The sequence below is a fragment of the Montipora capricornis genome, chromosome 3 (genome assembly GCF_036669925.1).
Source record: "Montipora capricornis isolate CH-2021 chromosome 3, ASM3666992v2, whole genome shotgun sequence".
In the NCBI taxonomy this organism is placed as follows: Eukaryota; Metazoa; Cnidaria; class Anthozoa; order Scleractinia; family Acroporidae; genus Montipora; species Montipora capricornis.
This window is the reverse complement of record NC_090885.1, coordinates 26,988,834-27,005,821: the sequence shown is the minus strand read 5'-3', so window position 1 is coordinate 27,005,821 and position 16,988 is coordinate 26,988,834. Positions and strand designations below refer to the sequence as shown.

Below are 16,988 nucleotides of genomic sequence, written 5' to 3'. Positions count from 1 at the left end.
AAGATGAATTCATTCTTATGCCGAGCTTTGTTTCTCGCCTTTGAAGCCTGTGGTGCGCTTGAAAAGGTTTAACTTTAAATCCTCGGAGAGAATAGTTTTGGTGTATGTCTTTTAAATAAGTAGGCATGATTGCATCGTCGCTTTCTTTTTGTCTCAGGTTTTCGGAAGTTCGAGCTCTTGCTCCTTTTGACGTGGATGTCGCTGTTCATTGTCCTTCAAGGTTAGCTTCCGCTCAGCCTCCCTTTCAAAACGAGTTGAAGTGGGAAAACCCTTACGTCCAGCATTGGCCCTAAATAGATGCACACCCAATTTTGATATCCAACACGAAGTGTCCATTTGCTACCTACTATTATTCGCGTAAAAGCCTTCCCACGCTGAATTTGGTAATCGCACAACTCCGTGCCACCGTGAAAGCTATTCTATTGGCCCTAGAAGTCCCCAGGGAAATTCTAAAGACATTTAAAAAGCCGTTTCGTGCAAATTTCTCTCTTCTCGCACGTCTACTGACTCAACAGTGTCTGCAAATTTTTCCACCATCCTCCCCTTCATGAGGCGTAGGGTAAGCTTATTAGGCGAATCTGAATTAATTACTATTTCCAGCAATAAGTTTAGGGTTAAGGGTAGCGTTCTTCTTAGCTGTTTATCTTTACTTAAAGAGCAGTATTTGGGGGACACTTTGTGACGTTAATTGTCTGTTATTCCGAGACACGAGTGAGGTTGAAGTTGGGGAGACTGAGAGCAAGAGGACACTTCGTGACGCTCATTGAAATCCCGCGCGCATTTAGGATCAATCCTGGACATATTTAACTATTATTCCGTGAGCGCGAGTTGGATATAAGATGGTAAACCGTGGCGATTAGTTGGTTCTAATCAGTCTAAAGCCGATAACACACGGTTCAACATCCTGCAACATTTGTTGCTCAACAAATGTTGCGAAGACGTGTTGAACGGAATAGAACTGGTCTCAATTTTCGTTCAACATTGTTCAACAACGTTCAACAACATTCAACATGGCATGACACACTGTTCAACATTTGTTGTAAAACAGCTGCAACTTAATATCCAACAAGCGCGAATGGAATAATATATTGTTTTATGAATTTTCATTAGATTCTGAGCGCCTGGACACTCGGAAATGAAAGCCAAATTTTATTAAATTTTTGTGTTTTGACTTTAAAAACGACCGGAAGTTTTCATACTAGGTCATACGGTAGATGAGCTGATCCTTATCCCACTTGGTTTGATGGCAGTCATGTCTCGTTTAAGAGTTCTTTGCAACTGCTGAAATTGCTTATGAACTGCAATCATTTTTCGATTTTAAAAATACCGTAGTTGTAATCAGGCATTCTCTATTTTCGAATTCCCCATAATACACTTTGTTTGCCCCCCAAATTTTGCATAAACTATTGTTTTCAAATGCTCTTGGGGACACTGCATATTCCCAAGAGCATTTGAAAACAATGGTTTATGCAAAACTTGGGGGCAAACAAAGTGTATTATGAGGAATTCGAAAATAGAGAATGATATAAAACGAAATTGCAGCGTAGGCACTGATTAAAAAAGTTTTTAAAAAGTAAAACGTGGTATTCTAATAAGGAAGAGAACTCAATCAACGAGTACGTTGAGTTTCCACGTGTGTACCTCAATCTCAGTAATTTTTAGAAAAAGTTTTGGCATACGCGTTATGCATATTTGTCACCTACTTGCCTATTTTACCATCGTTAGTCATACCGTCGTTAGTCATACGTAACTGATGAAGGTCACCGAAGTGATCGAAACGTTTTACTTTTTAAAAACGTTTTTAATCAGTGTCAACGCTGCAATTTCGTTTCATTTTTCGATTTTGCTTCACTGCAATGATCTTTTGGTTGCCTTCATGTATGGAACGTACCAATTTCCATATTCTGGACCGAAGAAAATCCTTTCCTTTGGACCTGCTTTGTGAGAGGCTGTGGGCGGCCTATTTTGCGATTTTTTTACTTTGTTCCGCATAAGAGCTTTTTCGGATAAATCACGTTTTGCGATCGCCGCAAGTTTAGGGCAACTTTGTCTCGAAACGTCATTGCGAGGTAACTTGCGTGAAAGATTGCCTAATGTAAACACAAATGAATGAAGGGGGTAGTTTCTAAAGAAACTGTGGTGCTGCGTCGGTGGGGAAGTAGTATACAAAAATTTGGTTTTATCAACGGAGTTGATAATGTAAATTGGCCACCATACAGAGATTCTAAAAGCTGACGTTTCGAGCGTTAGCCCATCGTCGATTCGCTCTGACGAAGCTTTTAGAATCTCTGTACGGTGGCCAATTTATATTATCAACTCCGTAGATAAAACCAAATTTTTGTAATGTAAACACAGCTTGCAACCACCAAAACATTGTGAGCCAAGTTGCAGAAAGCAGGAGCAAGTTACTTCATTATTCATGAGCCGAATTCACCGTCTGCTTCATTGGAACGTCGAGATCAGAATGCCACCTTTCCGTAATTTCAGCAAGCGGTAGTATGCCGGACGTGTTTTAGCCGGCTCATCCTTGCTTAATGTACTAGCTCTCGTAAGTTCTTGTGGCCCAGTATGAAGTGTGTACCACCAGCATTACCGGGTATTTTGCAGTTGAGATCTGCAGTTCTGTTATTCTATTCTGACGTTCTGCGATTGAGTACCAAATGCTCTTAACAGGAGCACTTGTTGTTGTTTTTTTTTTTTTTTACCGGAAAATGCCAGCGTCGTTACTGATTATTCCACAACCTATTCATGTTCTTTTAGGCCTATTGCCCATGCGTGGGAAGGTGGGGCAGCCTTGTCAAGGACAGACTTGTTTTTGAACAAGATGTGTGTCACTAAAGCAGAATACGAAGAGAATGGAAAGAACATTTGTAGAGAGAAATTCGATTCTTGACATTGCCACCTCACCCTTAGGCGCGTACACTGGTGCATTTTATTTGTGTCGAAGATGACCTCTCCCAACATATGGATGAGACCGCAAAGAGCAGCAAACTCTCACAAGTTCTCGCTGGAAAGATGTGTTGGGATGAAGCCGGCGTCTTGAAGTTCGGATTTCGGTCATCGTTCCGAACAAAGATGGCTACAGCTTGAGTGAACGAACCTCTCACTCCGAGAAAATTTGCCTCGTGGAATCGCGGAAAACAAACTTTTCACCGAAGGAAGCTGTACAGAAGAACAGAAAAGAATGACGGGCAGAATACTATCACCTCTGTGGAGTACACCCGATTAGCTTTCCTAAATGAAACGTTTTCGTTTTAAGAACATCGAAAACCAGCTACTGTAGCTTTGTGCAATAACACTCAAATAAACAAAATGAAAGGAATTTAGAAGATGCTGTCTTTGACTTTTCCTATAAAATATAATTTTAAAGTATTTTTATGTAAAAAATCAAATACTTGGTCACTCCAATTTACGTGACGCCTCTTGTGTCGCGTACATGCCTACAGAGATTTGAAAATCAAGCTGCTGGTTACCTCGTGAGAGTTTATGTAATTCAATACTAAGAGTTTGTGTGAAGTGAATTCGTGAACTCCGACAGTAATTTTGTTTTAAAATCTGCGTATCATGCGCGCGATTGCGCGTGGTTGCTTGGATATGCTCGCCGTCCGATTAACGAGAAAACGCTGAGCAATTTTGTCTATTAAGGATGTGTTTCTGGGAACTGGGCAACCATGGGAAAACTTATGCCAACATTTGGATTAAATATATTCTTGTCTGGAAAGCTCATTTTCAAACCTTTAAAGTTGTGTTTTTTCTTAAGTCGGCTTTATAGCCATTTCGTAGGCAAGTTTGCTGTGCGTAAATTTCGCCCCGCTGGTGATAGCGTAAACACGTGTTCATTGTATTCATATGATTTACTTCTGTCGCTTGATTTCGATCCTTGCTCTACCGATTTCTGATAGACTTATTGTAACCTTATGTCTAAGAGGCTTTTCTTGCGTTTGGGGTAATTTTTCCCAAAAAAAGCTTCAGAAGTACTTTGTCGGTATAGCTTTGAAATTTGACGACTAAAAAAGACTTGTTATATCGTGGAGGAATAAATCGTGGCCGATAACCTAACAGCACTGTTTTAGAGTATCATGCCCAAGTTAAGAGCAAGAGGAATTCTCTGCGATCACACAATAGAGCAGAAACCGCGGCAACTACGATGGCGACGGAACTGAGGCGAATGTAACGTGGTCTGCTACACTGACATGCTATCAGCACTACTGACGAGGTCAAGACAGCTGTCCTTGTCTTTTCCGAGGAGATGCTCGGGTAAAGGTTGTGTTCATACGCGATTTGTCCTGTGTGGTTGCAACTTGTTCAAGTGGTTTACCATAGAACGATATCCCTCGAGTTACTTCATTAGTCTACTACCATCATCTACGAGCGACCTTTTTGGCGAACAAATGGAACTATTCGGTGAAATACCTACAAATGTGCACAAGCTTCCAATATTCTGGTTGGCTATATCTTGCATAGCGTTGCATGAAAGAGAGCTTGCGTCAAATACCGGAAAATCCAGCCACCCTCCCTAGTGGCGACTATAGGACCATTTACCTGTTAACAGAAATAGCAATGCAATTAGCACCCCCGGGCATACACTTTTTTCCTGACCAGACGGGTCAAAGCACGTTACGACTGGTGTGAAGTTTCTATCTTCCGTGGTGTTTTGTTTCTTCTGCGTTTGTGTTTTTAGTATTTTGTTGTTTTGGTTCAAAATATTTTTTCTTCTTAACACTTTCTGAACGTTCTGGGAATAACGTTACATGTTAATGTTTAGTCTCAATTTCCCTCTTTGGTATTCCCATCCTTAAAACCCACAACAAACGTGTACTGGCTCACGATTTTTGAAGGGGATTTTTGAAGTTCCTTTCTACAAGCGTCGATGATCGGTAACTCTCTTCTAACAATCTCATCGTAAAACAGAAAGAAAGTATATCAGAATGCTCCCAATATTTAAGGGATGCTACTCCTGTTTGAAGTTAACTGAATGCAACTCAGATTACCTCTGAAGCTTTATCAAAGGAGAAATCATCGAATTTTGACATCTCAGTGAGTCGCTCCTTTTTTGTTTTTACACGCTTTCAAAATCATCATACAAATGTAAAGTATGCCTCTCCCTTGCGTCACCTGTTAATATCTGGCAAGATTCCACCACGCTTTACCTATTGTGCTAAGGTTGCCCTTTCGCTTTTCTCCACAAATCAAATTACATTACAATGACTAAATGTTATTTTCTCCCTTAATTGAAAACGCTTACTTCCGCCTCTCTCTTGTCAGTTTCAATTGTCGCTTCTTTTCCCAGTTACTTCCGTTTGTTAAGAGCTCGTATTCTCTCAATGTCCAGTTGGAACGAAGAAATGAGAATACCAGTTTTCGTCAGGTTTAGGGTGGACCCCCTTAATTGGACGTTCACTGCGAGTTTTCTCCAGTATTTTTTGGCTGCAGAGACCAAACCACGGAGGTTGGAAGCACATAGCTCCTCTGCATGATGGAGGCGTTCCCAGTTAGAAGATTGTTGGCTAAGCTTTTGGTGTTTTGCGCTCTTTCCCGTTTGGCTGAAGGTGAGGGCAGGGCAAAAATAAGGTATCGATCGAAATTAATTTAGCTTTACTCGTTAATTTCTGGTTCTTTAGTATCTCTCATCCTTGTGAGGCAAAAACTTTTAACAGATGAAACAACCTGATGTGAGTATAAATGATATTTTTAGACCTAGGCACTCACTGCAGTAACAAGAATCTTTGGCTGATTTCGTATAATTTGAATATGAGGTTCATTTGCACCAGTAATACATGCGTACATCCTCAAATTGCACACCACTGTGGCGAACAAAATGCAAGGAAAAATATATTTTCTGGAATTACAATTAAAAAAAACAACAAAGTTTTTTTCTTCCATTGTCGGAGAACGTTAATTAAGTAGAACCATATTTGGGCTCGTTTCAGCGGAACGGAGATCAAAGTAAGCACCTGCCTCTCGCTCGAGGAAATACCAAAGTGGTTTTAATTATAACTTATATTTGAGTCTTCATGAATGATTTCCATTTCTCGTAGGGCAAAACCTCTTCCAAAGCGGCAAGATAAACATGACCATGTCATCACCGGGCTTACTTCATTGCAGCACCGTACAATACCCTTCGGTATTTTCCAGTTCTGCGAATATTCGTGTTTTTGTATCCATCAGCCATGAGGATAAAACTTCCAATAGTGTTCACGATTCAGCAGTAGTTTGGACAACTGGAGTTACTCGAAATAACTTCCGTGTCTGCGTGTTGGAATCAGGTCCTGGTACGAATGGATCCTTCGTTGTCAACTGGATTGCGTTCCGCGGTACGCCCTCTGGAGCGCTCGACGGCACCGCCTCCTTCAGTACGTTTACAAGCGGAACAAAGTGCAAAAGAATTGACTTCATTCAGGTACACCGTCCGTTTAAGCAGAAAGAAATAACGCGATAATTGCTAAACTACTACAGCTATAACTATATTGAACCATAACTATAATTTTCGGCACATATTTACTCAGCTTCGTAAAATATGTATTCGGGAACTGCCTTGTAGTAAACACGCAGGTCTATCAAAGCAATAACATTTTCTTTAAGCCCCAGATTGTTCACCTTCGATGCCATTAGACATTGTTTCCTCGAGTTTATTCAAGACAGCGCATGTTTTTAAAACTAAAACTCTGTTTTGGAAATGAGATATGTTTGAAAAAGGAAAAACCTTGTTTGATAAAACAACAGAATGAAGATGAAATGATATGAAATAACTTCCAATTTTGGCATCATGTTTGAGCCCATTTTTCTTTCATTTTAAACGACAGGCATTGCGTGCCGCGGAACAATTTTCATATATGAAAATCCAGCCAAATTTGAAATTCATCCAATCAGATCGCTGCGATAAGTGATGCGAATTTCCATAACAAAAACAAACCGTTGAAAAGCCTGTCGGTTGGAGGAGGGCCTTTCATTTTAGGCTTCATGTTTGAGCCCCTTTTTCCTTAATTTTAAGTGTTTATTATTCTAGCTATATAACATTCACCTTCTCAAAAAGTTAAGGCCATTAACGCTAATTAAAAGTTGTTACGTGTTTTGAATGACCTTTCTCAGTATGCCAATAGACCATATTCGTATTCTCGGTATTAGACTGGAACTAGCTTGCAATGGAGGCTAATGCGGGGGAATATATTAGAAAGTATTTGCATTTGAAAAGATTCCCCCGCATTAGCCTCCATTGCAAGCTAGTTCCAGTCCAATACCGAGAATACGAATATGGTCTATTGCCATTTAGTACGCCCCATTATAGAACAATTGTAAGAATTGTTTTCCAAGGCCGATGACTCCTGTTTCTCCTTTATCGAGCAAACTCGCTCCGACACTGGTTTTAACAATTGATTTCCGCTGGTTTCGGTATCCTAGTAACCCCGGAAGTCCGTTACGCTCATAGCCAGTGCCAGGGTAGGTCGATCTTATCTGTTGGATCTGTGTTTGGGGTTTCTCCCGAAAAATAATTTAGTGCGCATGCCGAACTTCATTTTACCCCTATCGGCTGTGTCCAGTCGTAGTAAATTTCAAAGGGGTTCCCTGTCCACACAAAACTTTTGAGTGTGGTCCTAATGATGAACTTTATGTCTGGAACATTAGTCCCTTTTTTAAAGCGTGTCCGGCATTGCTTATCTCAGTTCCCTTTGTACGAAAATTCGCTTTTGACTACATTCCATCGCCAAGCGTTGTTAAGTTTGGATTAACCTGCCTATACTTGACATCCCTCTTTGTTGCCTCAACCGGATAGGAGTCGAATAAGAGCGATAACCCTAACCCTAACCGCATTACCACGTTGATTTAAAGTGGTACTATGATCAAAAACTCATATCCCTCTTTTCTTCAGATTTTGAAAGCGTGTTCGCTTAACACCTAACTGGCAAAATTTTGAGCTTTAAGTTTTATCCGAAGGCTGTTTATTTTGAGTGTAAGTTTTGGATTTCACGGTCCGCCATTACTCACGTTCAAAACTGACCGATTGGGCATCAGAGGGTTGGATCTAGATAAAATGACGTCATTTACTCAGTAGCTTAAAATTTCAGCGTGTAAACGCAATTTATTATATATGCAAAACACGGGTTTAAAAGTCTGAAAGCCCGAAACTCCCATGCTGCATATTAATTCAGCCGCGTACACACGCATTGCATTCTTAAACTAGTGAGTCTTTGACGTCATTTTCTCCTCGACCAAGCTCTCTCAAGATTTTAAAGTCAGTAATGGCGGACCAATAAATAAGAAAATTGCAGTTAAAATAAACAGGTGTTTTTTTAAAATCAGAACTTAAAACTTGGATCATTTAGTGTTTAGTTAACATAGTTTTGAAATCCACAGAAAAAAAATAAATCTTTTTTTGGTCGTAGTACCACTTTAAGCTAAAAGAATACGCGCCAATACGAAAAGTGAAAGTTCGTGACACAGTATTGCGACTTGGCCAAAGCCATTTTGATCAGACAACTTGGATAAGGTGGCTTGTCCTTCGTATATGATGCGACAGCTGTTCATTTCTGTACACCACTGATCGCTATTGGACCTATTCTGAACTATCTCTAAACTCAGTCAGATGGTACATTGCATAAAGTAAGTCGGGATTTCCAATTTTTTAATTCAGCATTTTCCTTATGTTGTTTTCGAGCAACAGGTTTGCTGCCTCTCTGCTGCTGTCGAATGTAAAATAAGCTCACCAAGTCCACCATTATTAAGTATACCATCCACCCCCTAAAAGAATTGGCAGTCTACAGTCTGCAATCTGTAGTCTATGGACTGTAGTCTGTGGTCTGCATCTTGCGGTCTCCGTTAGGCAAATACAGAGTGCTTAGAGGTTGGTTATTGGTGTGCCCTCCAATTTAAATGCTACTATGAGATATGTAGGACAGTACCCACTCTTTAAATGCTTCCTTAAGTTTACAATGCAAACAACAAATACTACGGCTTTACTGTTAAAATTTGTAGATAAGAAATTTTGTAGTAGTTGAAAATAAGATAAAGGTCCTGCAAATTTTAACTATATTTTCTCTTTCTCCCCTTTCTGAAGCGTTTTCTATCTGTCCCATTTGTGTTCGCTTCTGTGCGACACGCAGGCAGTACAAGACCACAGCATGCCATGAACACATGGGTAGAGGAAAAACAGGAAGACCATTTTAAAATCTGTGTTCGAGAGGTGAAAACATTTGATGGAAAACATCAGAATATACAAGTGGTAAGTCAACTAAAATCCAATATGGCGGACAGCTGTGTCTGGAGAATAGACCAATTCGGCTAACTCATTGTTGTACCCAATTCAAATCTCTAGGGGTTAAGATGCTTTGTGTATTGCATTTGCATGATAATGTAGCATTCACATTTAAATGATATGGTAATACTTGGAACAAAACGTTTTATTCCCAAAAGATTTGAATTGGGTACAACACTGAGTTAGCCGAATTGGTCTATTGCGATTGTTTCGCTCGGAAATAGGACATTTGCATGATGACGCAACTTGACTATTACGAGAGTCCTACAGGACTTGCTTTTCTCATGTTAATTAGAGCTATTGTTATTTTTACCCCTCTCGGAATACAAAATTTAAATAAGGAAAGAAAAACGAACGGAATTCCTGTGGTTGTAGTCAAATGACGCTATCGTAACAATAGACCAATTTAAAGTTGTAGCCAAGTTACGTGGCCTAAGAATGGAAGCGAGGCTGCCGGTGACCCCTGCTTTGATAAAAACCTTTGTGCTTTTTTGATGTTAATGTCGACTAATACACCTTATTCCAAAATGGCCGCTGATTTATGCGAATACAAATTGGCCCTTGTTGTCTCGTTCAAGATAAAATATTCTTTTGAATTTTAAGCTTAAGAACGAGGCATCAAGGGCTAAGTTGAATAAAACAAAAGAATATTTAAATGGCGGCCATTTTGGAATAAGGTGTATTAGAATTACATTAACACAATTTACACGATAAAAGCAGCGAGGTCTGTATCAATACAAGGTCACCGGCAGCCTCGCAGCCATTCATAGGCTAGGTCACTGAGCAAACAACGGTAAAATGGCCTATTGCCCATTGTTGCTTTTTTAATTAAAAAAAACGAGACACGAGATCTGACTGGAACGAAACGTATTCTAATACGGCTAATGACGAAAGTGTCACGAAGTTTCCTTTTCCTATTCTCCCCGACTTCAACAGCTTTGGTGTCTTTGAATACAGACAATTAACGTCACAAACTGTACCCCAAGTGCTGCTCCGCAAGAAAGCCGGATAAACAGCTGCATTTACTCTAAGCTAAAAATAACGCTAACATTTACCCTCAATTTATTGTTGGAAATAGGTTGCAAAGGCTTAGACTTAAGGACGGTGCCTAGTGATTCAAAGGCATTTTTGCCCTAACCATGCGTTTTTGAGAGATAATTTAGCTTCAATTTGAGAAAGAACGCCATACATTGCTTTGTATTTTCAAGCCCTTTACAAATATTATTCATCAATGATCTTTGAAAAATGCGTGGTTACCCCCAATTTTCTTTTTGGATTTCAGTAACACTTGTTTAGTTCTACATTTCCTACATAATCATAAGCCGCCCCAATTTTCCTTTTGGATACCAAGAGTACTTACTAAGATCTACTTTCTCCGGATAGTTTTAAACCGCGCGAATATATCACTATATTGGTAAGCATCACCGATAGGAAACCCGAGTATCTTGTGATGCGCAGAAAGTATGCGCAGTAACAATAGTAGGCACCGTCCTTAAAGGGACACTTCGTGTTGGATGTCAAAATTGGGCGTGCATTTTGATTACTTGCTTTTCTGGGCTTAAGGTGGCTCAAAGCAGTTTCAACGCTATCAAGCAACGTTCATATTAAAAGGATTGGCACTACATCGCTGTATCACGTAATAGGCAACTTTCACGATGGCGTCATTTGACTACAACTACCAGAATGCAGTTTGATTTTCTTTTCTTGTTTGAATTTTGTATTCCCAGTGGGATAAAAATAACAATAGCCCTAATTAGGATGAGACAAGAAAACTTGAAGGATTCTGGTAGTTGTAGTCGAATGGCGTCTTTATGCTAATAAATGTCCTACTGGCAATGTTATGGTACCATATGAAACTCCATTTACTGCTAAACACGATGCGGTCATCATTGTGACGTGATAAGTCATCGTGGCAACAGAGGAGCCCTTTTAAAACACCCTTTATTTTTTCTTCAGTTGCTTGTATTTCAAATACAAACTTGGTCAACCCCATTTTCTATTGCTGGAAAGTGATCAGAAGACCAAGAAGAAAAATTTTTGCAAAATTAAAAAAAATTCTGTTCATCGAATTCAGAGCCACCTAAAATCTGTGATTTTGTTAAGGTGGCCCTGATTCCACTGCACAGAATTTTTTTAAACTTTGCAAGAAGTTTCATCTTGGTCGTCTGATCACTGTCCAGCGATAAAAATGGGGGTCACCGAGTTTGTTTTTGAAATATGAGCAACTAAAGCGAAAATATAGCCCAGAAACTTGGGCTGCGGCGACTTAAAAGACATGACACGATTTCTGCAGAGCCTCTCTTTATCGCTCTCTGCCGAGTTTTAGAGAGGCTCTACTCGCAGGGTGATTCCAGTCCGTTTAGTTAATCTTAAACCGGGGTAAGCATGTGTCCAGAATTGCACCTAATTAGATTACTTTGATACAGTTCTACAAAATGTCCCCATCCCCCTCTCGTTCAACTTCAACTTGTCGATTACTTTATACAAAATATGAATGAAGTTTCCTCGTCTCCAACATCACTTTTGTCCAGGTAAAGGTTTAACCAATTGAATATTTCTTGATCCTTTTCAGGACTGGGCAGCGTTTACCCAGGGATCCGCTCAACTGACTCTTAACGGAAACCTTCTCTTCGAAAATGGCGGTGCTCCACTTGAGAGAGATAACTTCGCCTTTTGCAAGGTGCATCAGAATCGGTATATTTTCTTCAAGAGGCGTCGTGGTTTAGAGATTTAGGCCCTTTGATTTAAATACGGTCACACTAGGCTTAAAACACACTCTAGCCTACGTGTAGTGGTACCCACGCACCACCCCCCCCCCCCCCCCAGGTACAACACGTTTTTCCTCGGGGGAGGGGGGGGGGTGAAACGTAAGCTTACCCACTCTGAACTCTAGGTAGACTTGTCGTTGGAGGTCCGCAAGTCCCTGTGTCTCGCTTTGCAAATACCAAACTTGTTGCCTCCTGACACTGTTACTTTTCATGTTTTTTTTTCAGGCTTGTGAACTAGCGTAAGTGCTCAGTACACTTCCACAAAATAAAAAAATGTATACAGTTTTTTCAGTTCTAAACAGAAAGGACTAAAACTGCAAACAGTTAGGAATCATGCGGCGTTTTGCTCTTCCTTGACAGGTGCTCAACTTTACTGAGGGGTTTTATGCACCTCCTGTTGTCATTGTAACAGTCAATCACCTTTACGATAGCCATAACGTATACTCAGTCAAGCCGGAGAATAACGTCCTCAACACCTGGATAGAAGTGAGTTTGTATTTATCAACAGCACAAAAACATAACCCGGTTACGGCGATTTCAACACACACAAGCTCTTCCAATTAAATTATATATAGTCGCAGAGGATAGCAAAAGATTGGAAAGGGGGATAAAAAATGATTGCTTTTTTGAGACTTCTTATCAGGATTTTTTAGAAAGCCCCGGACACAACGTTTCCTAAGTCTGCAAGATGCTATAATTTGCCGTTAACATTGCCGTTGGCTATTGGCAGGATCTATGTTTGTACATGACGATGATTTCTTCTGTGTATTGCCATTTCGGGGTCAGAATTTAAGACGCACAAAATCGCGGTGGACGTGGTCTCGCCGATGCACTGGAGTATAAAACAGGGAACTGAGGAGAAACTGTTGCCTCTGTACTGACATATGCACGTGGTTTAGAATTTCTACTCTTTTCGGTTTAATTTCTTTGTCTCGGCTTTTTCACAGGAAACAGCAAGTTCGTTTTTTCGCGTGTGCGTCAAAGATCTTGCAGGGATGGAAAGCCACCACGATCCTGTTGTTGTTGATTACGCCGTTATAGGAGGTACAATCCAATCATTAGTTTTCAACAGAAGCGCATGACCTTGAAGCGTGTAACTTGCAACGCTTTTCCTTGGAACAGAGCTGGGGATTTTAGGACATCAATTTTATGCCCAAGTATGGACAAAAATAAGATCGATGCTGCACGCGCGGGAAAATGCACTAGCTACGTTACGAATTTTTTTTTAACTAAAAAAAACCCCAGCTCTTAACCAGAGTTAAACGCTTCAAGATCACGAGCTTCTGTTTTCGACAATTACAGAATAGTAATAGTTTGAATATTTCCAGCCTTCTTGTTAGGAGACGAAATCGAAATAAACGGGAAGCAGGAATGTCGCAGGCAGTTAGAATGAGAGGGTTAGGACACGATAGGTTGGGCTTGTTGCTTTTCTCCGGGTGCTTTGTGTTTTCCATCCTATCTTAAATCAACGTTTGATTTTGATTTCCATTGTCCCCAATGACTATTGAGTGCACCGTTGCACCGAGATGCAGTTTGTCCGAGTGGTTAAAGGGAGAGTTTCACGTCTCTGCGCATGGGCAAACTGTCACGTCAGCCCATTTAATTCCATTGTTATTGAAACAATCGAAAACACTGATGCAGGAAAAGGAAACAATGCCATAGGAGTGGAATTACTCACTGGAATTACATTTGCAATAATTTCCTTTGTGTTATGAACCTACTGCACGCGATTACATAACTCCTGCGTTACTAGGCCGACAACTCACGCGTATAATAAAATGTTCGGCCCGTACAATAAATTCGATGGTCAAAACTAAATTTTATATTTTCTGTGTAAACCCACAGTATCATCACCAAATTTGGGCCTCGGTCATTCAGTGTATTTGCTTTAGTACTCGCTGTGATTAATGAACAGCATCTGGTTCAGTAAGAAACCGTAAAATTCACAACTGCTAACGCCAAAGCTTGGACGGTCATCACTTCTTTCCATCCCTCAAACTGACATTTCCCTTTTTATTAAACTTATATGACGTACAGTCTACTTTAGACTTCAAATCTACTTCAACGAAACAAAGATTTTAAACAAGCTGAGAAGATTCACAATAGGCGAGGCAAAGAGTTAAACCCGGATCGATGGCTTCACCTTGCAGTTTCCGATATCCACTACACTAACGAGACAACCCGCCGGAAAATCGAATTTTTTAGAGTATTGAAATAGTAGTACCCAGCAAAACAATTGAAAGTTAACCGTCTTCAACGGGGTTTTTAAACCTAAATACTGTAGATCAGCGCGGCATAGCTTAGAAAGGCTATTTCTTGTTGAACTAAAGCTATAATTCTGCCTGTTTTCATTCTTTTTAGAGCGGTAAGCTTGTCAATATTAAGATGGGATATTGCGTCGTGTAATTGTTACGAAATGTCCAATGTCAGTTTGAGGGATGGAAATTAGTGTTGACCAGCTTGGACATGCCCAAAACCGTGAAACTGTCACTTTAAGGTCCCGGATTTTCACTCCGTATTTCCCAGGTTCAAGGCCCTCTCTGACCGCTAACAGGAGTAGTCCTGTGTAATCCTTGGTCAACTCAGTGCCTGCACTTGAAATTGGCTAATTGTTTGCCTCCCACAGGGAAGGATATGTAAACTTTGTTGTATTTATTTGCATCAATTGTTTCATTGGCTGTGAAAAGCTCTCTTGGGGAGAAATCAAATTTTTGTGCTGTATAAGTTTGAAACTTAAATAGAGTACTATCATTTGTCCTTAATCAGCAAATCACTTTATCATTAATTATTTTTGACGAAATGACGAATGGCTAGTGAGCTCATTACTTGCCTTATTTTAAACTTGGGTAAGTACAATTAGTAAAATTATCTTTTAATTCTTTTATTTAGACCTTGATCCATGCATCAATGTTTCCTGTAAATACTTCGCCGTTTGCAAAGCGTTCGGCCCCAGTGATGCGCGATGCATATGCGTGGATAATTGTCCCTCATACGAAGAGCCCGTGTGTTCTTCTAATGGAACCACGTATGACAACGTGTGTATATTCCAGCGAGAGATGTGCTACCTGAGGGCAAACTTCACAATCTATCATCCGGGTTTTTGCACAGGTATGCACGCACACATTTTTCGTAAAAATACTGAAGTTTAACGAGAATTTTAATTTGATGCGAGAAACATCAAGAGAAGGACTTTTTCTTCGGAAAATCTGTTGGTTTCTTTGCGTTTTCATGTAATTTTTTAATTTATGTCCAACAAATCAGACTTGGACTGTTTAATTTGGTCCCTATTTTCAGGTTTCCCTTCCCAAAAAGGACGCCATCGCCTCCGTCATTACCCAGTCTGGGCTGAGGTTGTTTGCGAACAAGTTCCACTGAAACCATACGTTTTCTATCCGGACAAACCGGTTCACATGCAAGTATCGGTTAATCACGTTAACTTCTCGGACGCCGACTATGTCCACGAAGCTGCAGTCGCGTGGGTTGAAGATATCATGGACAACAATTTCACTGTGTGCGTCACTCAGGCGGGCAGGAACGATCGGAGAAATGGTGAAACATTTGCTACAGTTGACTGGCTTGCTTACCAGGGGGCCCCTGACGGGGGAGTGTCTGGAAAAATGGATATGCCCAATTGGCAGACTGGGACGAGCTGTCGTACGGTGTCACTCCCATCGGTAGGGAGCAAGTTCGCAATGCTGTCCTTTTTAATCATCATCATCTTCAAAGGCGTCAGCATTTGCTGATTTTTTCTCTTCCAAACGAAGCAGCTCGGTTTATGCTGCCTTTCCGTATAATGGCGCCTTCCAAATTTTAAATTATCCTTGAAATAATAACTCCAACTTTTGTTGAGAGGTTATTCTTTGTCGTTTGATTTGATGGAACCACTTTTGAATTTAAAATTTGTCATAATTACATATTCTTAAATAATAACTAAACCCTCTTTCTGTTTGACAGGGCAAGTTTCGGTCGCCGCCCACAGTACTGGTGTCAGCGGAACACGAAAGACGAGGTGTGAGGCACGATGCATCATCCGTGTGGTTAGAAGATATTACAACAGCTTCATTTACGATCTGCGTCAGAGAGTTGCAAAACTTTGACGGCGCTCACCAAAGCATCCACATTGTAAGTGGTTTTTCCTGTTAAATTTCAGTTAATTCTGCGTCAGACTAATCTACGCGCCACGTGTAATACGAACGAAGCCCATAAAAATATTGAAGCTGTAAAGCGAAGGCTCGCAAAAATTGGCAAGCTTTTTAGGTGATTGTGCAAAAGCTACCCAATATACGACTTTATAGAGAAGGAGGAGTACCGTCAGCAACAATCATAATTAGAGCTCGAAGATAGCAGCGGATACGGACCTCTCGTGTAACGAAACTTCGAATGACAAGAGAATCGCAATATGTCGCAAAAACGTAATAAGTTGGAGAAAGGCACTTGGCCAAGCATAGCAGGACTGAATTTGGGGGGAGAAGCGTGCATAGGACTGTAATGATGATGATGATGATGATGATGATGATGATGATATCCTAATGTATACTTTCATCGTCACGTTCCCTATAGACCGAATGCATAAATGGCAGCCAAAAAATATTCTTTTGTTTATGTGCTAATTAGCCTCACTAGTCCCGTTTGCATGGAAAGAATACAATAGAAATGTCGTTCGAGAGCGAGGCTAGTGAGTCTCATTAGCACATAAAAAGAGAATACATTTTTGGCCGCCATTTATGCATTCGTTCAATAAGCTACCCAGTACCCTGCAGTAGAGAATTGAAAAATATTGCTATGTTTTTTTTGTCTGACGTGTATAAGTGCCGTAAATTGCTTGTGAGATCGTCGTTCATCTACTTGGGGGAAGGGGGAGGGGGGAGGGGGGGGGGACACAGTGAAGAAGTGAAATCCACCAATTGTTTTAGTTTTTTCTTTGTATAGTGATCACTCATGGTGCAAATATTTGCTCACGCGACCACGAT

At 40.5% G+C, this 16,988-nt stretch overlaps 1 protein-coding gene and 1 long non-coding RNA gene across 2 annotated transcripts in view; both read left to right on the top strand.

Annotated features, from left to right (window-relative positions):
* The first annotated feature begins 114 nt into the window (after nt 1-114).
* LOC138042712 (uncharacterized) lies at nt 115-3,322 on the top strand. The gene is made up of 2 exons (XR_011131068.1): nt 115-220; nt 2,761-3,322. It is a non-coding gene; the product is annotated as an uncharacterized lncRNA (long non-coding RNA).
* Nucleotides 3,323-5,415: 2,093 nt separating this feature from the next.
* LOC138042710 (uncharacterized) overlaps nt 5,416-16,988 on the top strand; it is a 24,557-nt gene continuing 12,984 nt past the window's right edge. The window contains exons 1-9 of the mRNA XM_068888691.1: nt 5,416-5,549; nt 6,039-6,400; nt 9,053-9,217; nt 11,823-11,930; nt 12,379-12,504; nt 12,966-13,062; nt 14,908-15,126; nt 15,313-15,692; nt 15,973-16,140. Coding sequence (XP_068744792.1) covers nt 5,474-5,549; nt 6,039-6,400; nt 9,053-9,217; nt 11,823-11,930; nt 12,379-12,504; nt 12,966-13,062; nt 14,908-15,126; nt 15,313-15,692; nt 15,973-16,140 — 1,701 coding nt within the window. The 5' untranslated portion in view covers nt 5,416-5,473. The remainder of the gene's footprint in view (nt 5,550-6,038; nt 6,401-9,052; nt 9,218-11,822; nt 11,931-12,378; nt 12,505-12,965; nt 13,063-14,907; nt 15,127-15,312; nt 15,693-15,972; nt 16,141-16,988) is intronic.